Genomic DNA, 9,204 nt, shown 5'->3' with positions numbered 1-9,204 from the left:
AGCGTGAAATGAAACTAAAAAAAATCTTTAATGCATGAACCTTTAAAATTTCGTGAAATAAATTCTATCATGCATGAATTATGCATAAAATGCATAAATAAAATTAAACACATGATTAATGAAATAAACATGCATTTAATGCTTTAAAACAATTTAATAAAATACCAACGAAATTTAATAAATTGCATGCATGTGGTTTACGTGAACCTTCAAATTTTCGGGACGTTACATTTTAGAAGCGTGTCTTTGTGTTTTAGAATGCTCAAATATACGATAGTTGTCGTGGGGCGCGAAGAAAAACGAACATGGCGATGAAGAATCCTTGTTTTTTGCTCTCCAATTTTTCGAAAACTTTGGTGTGTGTGTAGTGTGTGCTTCGGTTGGTATGTGAGTTTAGAAGCCCAGGTTTTTATTTTATAAACTTTAATTTGTATGATAATGGGCTTGGATTTTTGGCTTTCAAGTTCAGGAACAATTGTGCATACTCATCCTAGGTAAATTAGGCCCAATAATACATATTTAATTGAAAAATAAAAGTTTATAAAAATTAAATTTCAAAAATAATGCATTTGATATTTTTAAAGTTCCTCGTTTGCCCAAAACCGGCTTCTCGGATAAAATCAATTTCGTCTCATAAAATAATTTAACTCTATCATTTTTGAAAAAAAATTAATCATATTAATAAGACTTGAAAATATTTATTGAAAAATATTTATTTTGTCTTGATCGTCCCCGGTCTCCTTTCCCCAGCCTATTATCGAATATTCAGATAAAATCCTTCCATTTCATCAAATCATGAACTTCAAACATTTAAGAATGTAAAATATATCAGTTAAGTATTTAAAAACAATTCAGTAAAATAAATATACAATTTAAATCATTTGCATGCATGCGGTTTACGTGAGTTGGTTTTTTGGGCGTTACACTATCATGACATGTACGATGTCACATCAATAATTGGATCCAATATATAGCCCAAATTTAAAGTTAGGGTACCCTAACTACAGTTCAAGTTGACTAAACCTTAAAATATAACAAATTAGTGGACCAAAAATATTTTTACAAAATTAAAATACAACACATAAGTGTGCAATTGTTAGAATCGGGAAAGAGTTTAGAGGAGGGTGAATTAACTCTTTCAAATTTCTCATGTAAAATGTTGGTTTCAACCGTTTTTAGGCGGTTGGAAAATTTTTCTCAAACGGTTGGAAATGTGAACCACTATTAAGTGCGGAAGAAGGTTCACAATCTCCAATGTGACTTAAACTCGTTAACGGGCTTAATCAATAACTAAGGACTTTGATAAGTGTATGATTGCGGAAAGTAAGATAACGCAGGTTTGTTATGGATGTTCGGAGAATGAATACTCCTACGTCACCTCTTCTTCCTCTTTAGGAAGGATTTTACTAAAAAACTTTGGCGTTACAAACGTCTTGCAACAGCCCACTCCAATCAGGATTTATCACACTGCCTGTTTTGGAACTCTTAGTGATCACTTTGCACTTCTGGATTGCAAGAACACTTAGTTCACCAGATACCAAGACTTAATCAAATAACCAAACGGTTACTGATATGAATAAACAGTTTGGTTTGAGTAGCACGGAATAGATCCTTAGAAGATCGAATGTAATTCTGTTTAGAGAGTGCTAAAGAGCGATGATGTGTGTAGACTTTTGATAGCGCTCTGAGATCGTTTTAGAGTGCAAGCTAGCAACGTAATATTTTGAGCTGTGAATCAAGAAGTGATCTTAGCTAGCAAACTCCTCCGTTAATATATACGATCTTCTTAACGGTCGGGAAGAACACATCAATGTTAACCAGATCCTCTGAACAGATGTGTCACTGTCGTATTTATGAGCATTAAATGTTCTTTAATAAACGCATTCAATGTTCCCTTTGCTCAGCATACTTCTGAAGCGTTTTTCTTGAGGAGTTCCTTTTATGGTAAATGTTTTTAGCATCAGAACTTGAAGTCTATACTTGGTCTTCCTTTTCTGGGATAGAGACATAAATACGGATCATTCTTGGAACTGATGTACATGTACGTTGATTTCAAGACGGTGTAATACTTTGAATTTATTAAGCCGGTCAGAGAATGTCTTTGAGCAATAAATGGTTCTCTTTAATGATTCGGTTCTGAGGAAGATCATATCAACGGTCTGAAATAAGCGGTTGAGACTTCTTTGAGCTTTAGTCTGTTAGAAAGATATTTCATCTGTTTGGGCCGGGCAAGTTGAATTGTTATGAGTCATATATATAAACCGCAGCTGTTTTCGTGCTGTCTTGTTTTTGTCATACAAAAAAATTTTTGGGAATAATATTTTCTTAACAGCAATATTCATATATTAAAAAAAATCTGAAATTTATGGAATCAGTTAACGAAAAAAATTAAAAGAAATTTTAATATTTTAACATGTGGGGTCCGGTACTATCTTTATATAAAATCAATGGATGAAACTTTCTCAATTTTCCAAAAACTCTCATTTAATCATTAAGAAATTTAGATAAAATTAGAAGATGTTTTATGGCTAGTCTTTCTACCTGTACATGTAATAAAAAAATTACAATTTTAATCATTTAAGTTATCATGTGATTTTAGTCATGTAACTTGTTATTGTTTGGTTTTCATCCAATAATTTATTATTTTGTTTTATTATTTTTCCGTCTAAAACCAGTAAATTCACCAGGTATTGCTTATTTTGACAAATACTCTCCTACATGACTCATGTGGTGAGAATAAAGCCTTTGTTATAGACATTGTTTAAGAAAAAAAGGAAAACAACAGGTTTATTTCATCCTATTTTGGAATATTGATTGTCAATTTGCTTTAATTTTCCCCGTGTTTGTTCAGATTTGTTTTAATGTGTGTAACATATGTTTATTCACACTACAAGAGCTATATATATTAATATCAGTATTAGATAAGTAATATTCGATGATTTGGTGGCTTCAAGCCAAAAAAAAAAAGGGAAAAAAATCCAAGTTATTATATGATCAAAACCAAATATTGGCAAGTTATAAGACAAAAATCTAAAATACGTCAATTTACACAACTAAAATTATAATTTTTCCACATGTTACCTATACATGAACCAATAATAAAATAACTATTATACTTACATATTACATTTCTATTTACATCACACAAACAAAAACAAAAGAAAAATTACAAAATATTAAAGATGGAAATTATTTCATTCTTCTCAGATATATTAAACCAAAAAACCTAAACCATGTGTCATAACTTGTAGAATGTCTTAATCTTTATATGTAATACACAACACATATATTAACTGAAAATTAAATTGGCCTTTTTTTTTATGTAAATTGTAAAAGTTTAATCATAGTGCAATAAGTAGACTTCTTTTGTACTTTTATTTTTTATGTCTAATTGGTGAACATGGAGCTGAACATTAGCATTACATGTAGTCATGCTATATATATGTGTGTGTGTGTGTGTGTTGCACATCCACGATGAACACTTATGAAGTGACATTCACTTATTGGATGTACAATTTTTCTATATTTCATTACGTCCAATAAGTCATTGTCATTTCATAGGTTCTCACATAAATGTGCACAATAAGTGAACACCGATGAGGTGACACTCATCTATTGAATTTATATATATATATATATATATATATATATATATATTGACGACATGAATAACTAATTAAATTGATAAGTTATATATATATATATTGACGACATGAATAACTAATTAAATTGATAAGTTAAGTGTATACCATTGACTTTTCAAATTGCCTAGTTAGCAAAAGACTCGATGAATCAAAGTCCATCCATCTTAAAGATATTAGGACCATCGTGAAAGTGACGCAGTAAAAATTTTCGGCGGGGGACCATTTTCATGCTATACGTGATGATTTAAATCAAAGAGGCAATTGACATTAATAATCTGTCCCTTCAAGATTTAGGGTGAATGCATGCTCAGTTTCTGGACAACCCCATGTGAGTTTGACATTCGTGTGATCGACCAATTTAATGGTTTGTTTCCTCCTGTCTCCATTAGGTTGTGCTTCATCACATCTATCTTGATAAAATGATCCGCAGAAATTCTGATTGCATCATCCAACGTTTGACTCAAATTTTATAATAATTGGATTTTTAAAAATAGTTATGTTATCCGTGTCTTTCAATTTATCATCGCATCCTTATCATCTCAAGGGGCGACTACAAGTATCCGTTCAAATAAGAATCATTATTTTATAAAAGAATATGTCATTTATCATTATTTAAACTTGGAGTTCGTAGTGCTTCCAAGTCCCAAATAATTCACATAATTATGGGATCTGAATATCAATAATGTACGATAAGTTTTATTTTTTTGCCATTTTTATTTTTCTATATTGTCAAATTTCATTGCTAAGTTTATATATTTCAATTTTTGACAATTTTAATATTTTTCATATCAAAGTGTTGATGCGGCACTTCTTACATCAGTATCATGATGACATTAGGTCAACGCGGTTTCAATGCTACATCAACGTCATGTCAAAAAAATAACTAAAATTGTCAAAAAAAAACAAACACACACACGCGCGCAAATTAAACTAGCAAACTTAGACTTCATAACATAGATATGATCATAATCGCATAGCATGAACAATATATCAAGTTGTCCTATATTTAATGAGAAATAACAATTTCACGAAATATGTCGAAGTAGGATCAGAGTTATTGTCTAGTTAATTTGATTGTATTGGTTTTGTTAAAACGAAAAACTTTATTTTAAATCTTTTTACGTAGTTTTTGTTATAAATTTACAAGATAAAATAAAAGATATAAAAAAATATTATATTATCAATATAAATGTGTGACGGTTTGAATTACCGAACTCGTTGATTTGGATATGGATTGAGGAAAGATGAGTGTAGATTTAAATTCGACTCCTTGTCATTCTTAGTTTATATTTAATTGTTATTCAAATCAACCTCATTATTTTAGATTAAAACAAAATAAATAAATAAAAAACCCTAGTGTCATATGTATTAGTATAATATATAAGAATTTTTTTTACTTTTATTTTAATTATTTCGTCAGAGTATTGACATGAAGCTGAAAAAAAAATGCTAAAATGACACTGAAAATTGCTGCAGTGAAGTGAAATGATAAATTTTCCAGAACCATGTCAGCAGTTGTAATAAAATGGCTGGAATCTAAATTTATCCCACTATATATGTCGATTACCAAAGTTTCACAAATTAATAATGAGCTAAAACTCTAAATAGAACAAATTAGTGGATACAAAATTATTTTTCCTAAAATATGACTATATTACATTAAAATTATTTATCGTTAAATTAAAGTTTATAATTTAAACTCGGGTATTTTCACAAGTTTAAAAATTAATTAATGTATTGAATCAAATTTACTTGATATATAAATAATTAATAGTACATAAATGCTTCAATATACTTCCAAAATCACACATAATTTACATTTCGAGTCTCATAATATATATATATATGTATGTATATGTTAACGAATAAAGGATAAAACATCATTAGTTCAAAAGAAAGGACACGATGATCACTGATTACTAGACACGAACACATTACAAGACCTGATTAAGTAACATTAGTAGACAATAGGTTAAAAGTTGATCAATAGTTCCAGATGCAATCAAGCTGAGTATGGACCATTTCTTGAATATCCGCCGAGGGCCACTGGCTGACACAGCCGCCATAATCACTTCCGCTTATGTGCATGGACGGTGGAGCCACCGCAGAGAAATAGAGTGGCTGCTGCAGATTGATATCCTCCAAGGCCCCCAAGCATGGAAATGGTGTGGCATTTGGCAGTGGCAGGAGGTCGAAGATCGAATTGTGATTGAAACTGGATATTGTTGCTGGTGTACTGGAGAAACAGGGCACGCACTCCATGCCATTATTGGCGTCGCCACCGTCGTAGGAACAGATGCCGTGGTCGGTGGAGGGATCGAGAAGGGGCGAAAGGGAGATGAGGTTGATGACGGTGGTCTGCAACTTCTTGCCTCTGGTGACATTTTTCTGAAACACTCGGCAAATCACCCACTCGTCCTGAAATATAAGAGAGTAGATTAACGTGCCCACACAAATGGGTAATTTTCAAAAGGATAAGTTTCGATCAAATGTAACTTCAATGACCATATTTTTGTGCAACAGATACTCTCTTCTATATAAGTCAATGAAATATACACTATTCTGGCCATCAATTCTGTCAAATTAGTTTAGAAATTTGAGAATTCAGTGTTGCGTACCTTGAAATTTCTGGCTGAATAATGATGTGCAAGTTTTCCTTCAAAGCGATACTCATGCATAACCCAGTTGCTCTTCTCTCCCCTGGGAGCCCTGCCCCTGTAGAAAACTAGGGTTTTCTTCATCCCCACCAGTGCCCGAGTCTTGGAGCAGTAAATTTCTCTGTCTTTTCCTGTAGCCTTCCAATAACCCGCCTCCGTTGCCCGGTTCGTCCTCAACCCTGTTGGGTATTTCTTGCCCCGTGTACTGAAGAAGTACCACTCTTGCTCCCCCATTTTTGCTCTGCCTGAACAAAACACGTACACGTTTAAAATTAGAAAATCAACTGAAAATTTTGTCCACGAAGATTTTATTCAACTGCCTACTAGGAAGATGCCAGGGCTCGCATTTGTTAAGATCAACTTCTGTAATGGCTCCGCCGGTGAAGTTGCAGTCGACGACCTTCTTCAACAGATAGTAAGTCACGAGTTCTTCGTCAGTCGGGTGGAATCTGAAGCCCGGAGGCAAATTCACCGGATCATTTCTTCTGTAACATGAGTTATAATTCTCCATCCAAGAAGCGTTGATAATTTAAGACTAAGAAATTTCCACCAGACGTGATATATAGAGGAAAATTGAGGTTGAAGAATAGGTTCTATGTACAGTGGGGTGTGAATATGATATATGCTGAGGGATTAGTCCTCTTCTTCTGTGAGTTCTGATATTTCCGCAGTAATAATATCCTGCTGCTCAGATTTTATTATGTGTGTGTAATTTGTACATAATGTGGCAGTATGCGTGCGTGTGCAAGAATTTTAATCAGCAAAGAAAAGTGAAATTTATATAGCTGTAGGGACGAGAGTAACTAAATATTGGAAATTTCCAATAGAAATTGCCCACATGACACGGATAAATCAACGTAATGTTGAAGTTGCTAAAGTAGGTGTCAAAGGAGCTAATTTGTGGTTCGAGCTTTATTGATTTTTATGTGAAAAACAATCCTTGTTTTAATAATATTTTACGATTTTATATATTTATACATTTAATTTATACGTATACTCATGCAAGCTGCATAGATAAAGTTCATGAATATACAATAGATATCATGAGGTATGTCTACTCATACTAGCTGTATAGATAAAGTACATGAATATACAATAGGTACCTTGAGTCTCGCCTCTCAACGTAAAATCATGAAACTCATTAGAAGCGTACTGTATATTTTAAACTGGTCTCTACTTGATTCAGCTGCCTAAAATAAGGATAAAGGTCGCTCAAGATTGAGACTATCATCTGTAAAATAAACATCATGTTTCATCGGTAAGTACATGAAGATGTATATTCATAAAGATGACTGATCATTCAATGATGAACTGAACAACCCTCCATCGAACTTTTCAAGTAATTATCACTTATTGTGTAATGTCTAGAAATTCCACCGACGTAACCTCACTGCATGCAAATCTAGGGTATTATTAAACATGCTTAATTAGATGTTTAAAATGAATTTAATTCATGGTTATGACATGATTTTATGATTATATGCCATGATTTACTAGAGTTACATAATATAGGGCTTTTGGCAGTATTTGATGCTCGAACGAAAAACGGACACCGGAGACAGTTTAAGGAAAATGTTTATATTAAATAATTATTTTTAGTTATTTAATATATACTGTATTTAATAGATGATTTTCAAAAATAAGAATTTTATGATATTTTACACGTCGAGCCACATTTTAAACCGGTAGTCAACTTTTAGCAAAACAGATGATTTTTTGAGGGTTCGGGTAATATTTTTGAAAACGTACCAAAACGAAATATTTTACGTGCGTGTTATTGGGCCTTAAGGGCTTGTTTTAGTAGATTTTTGGGCCAAGCCCACTACACATCGCTATTTTAAAAACCTATGCCCAAATATTCACTCATTTTATTATCAAAGATTCACTCAAACCCAAGCCTCCCTTTCCACTACTCTCGGCTGCACCCCACATGAGAAAACACAGCAAATTTTGATCATTTTTGCAAGGATATTTCAAAGAAACGTTGTCCCGTCCCTCCGGTGTTCGTCCCTCGTACCGTTTACGTTGTTTTCGAGCGTATACGCACAAAGGCACGTCATCAACCTTTATTTTTCGCATCCTTCACATCATAGTACACATTTTAATTGATCTTGCATGCCACACATTAAATTTACTGATTTAAACGGTTTACACAAGATTTGTCATGAAAATAATGGTTTTATGTACATGCACCTCACAGTTTTTTTGTATTGTTGGAAGGGGGCTGCCTGGATCGAATTGTGAGGGTCATTTACAACAGGTTTATCATGGATTTAGGTGGAACATCAGATCTGGAACATGTTCGTAGGTGGCCGATTGGATCTTCTTGGTTTGGCTCGTTCTTGGGTTCGATCAATTAGGGATTGAGGGGCAGTGTGCATGGGACCGACATGTGCCATAGTTCAGACCCTGGTGGTTATGGATAGAGGATCGGTACGGTCTGCATATGGTTAGTGATAGGTGTGGCTTGGGTCGAAATGGGTGAGCCGCGCAAGGGTCATGCTTGTTGTTTTCTAGATATCTAGCGACCAGGGTTGTAGCCAGAGGATTGGTCGGTCCAGGAGGGTTCAGTTAATTCATAGGGGTGGCTGGTTTGAGGCTGGTCCAGCGTGGTTTGGGCTAGAGTCGAAATATGGGCTTGGCTTGGAGATAGGTTTTCGGTCCTTAGGTGCAGAAAGTCCAGCGGGTTGCAGGGGGATTTCGAGGTCTTGTATGGTGTGGACATGGGTTTTTAAGCAAGGTTAGGTTTCTTTAAGTCATAGTAAGTTTGGGAAAGTTTGGTTGCGTTTCGGGTTGATTCGGAACCGAGACTCCTGTCCAAGTTTTAAAATGAATTTTTGAATGTAATGCATGGGCTCGAGTTTAGGTCTAAGAAATGATTATAAAAATGTTTTAATATATTT

General features: G+C 33.7%; 1 protein-coding gene across 1 annotated transcript; it reads right to left on the bottom strand.

The window, feature by feature from the left end:
- Window positions 1-5,558: 5,558 nt before the first annotated feature.
- LOC142541634 (protein CUP-SHAPED COTYLEDON 2-like) lies at window positions 5,559-7,000 on the bottom strand. Its single transcript, XM_075648122.1, has 3 exons — window positions 6,626-7,000; window positions 6,263-6,546; window positions 5,559-6,062 (listed from the first exon to the last, which is right to left on the bottom strand). The coding sequence occupies exons 1-3, from the start codon at window positions 6,810-6,812 to the stop codon at window positions 5,628-5,630; spliced, it is 906 nt and encodes a 301-aa protein (XP_075504237.1). The 5' UTR covers window positions 6,813-7,000; the 3' UTR covers window positions 5,559-5,627.
- Window positions 7,001-9,204: the final 2,204 nt, after the last annotated feature.

This window comes from Primulina tabacum, chromosome 4 (assembly GCF_025594145.1).
Source record: "Primulina tabacum isolate GXHZ01 chromosome 4, ASM2559414v2, whole genome shotgun sequence".
Classification (NCBI taxonomy): Eukaryota; Viridiplantae; Streptophyta; class Magnoliopsida; order Lamiales; family Gesneriaceae; genus Primulina; species Primulina tabacum.
This window is presented reverse-complemented; position numbering and strand designations above follow the sequence as displayed.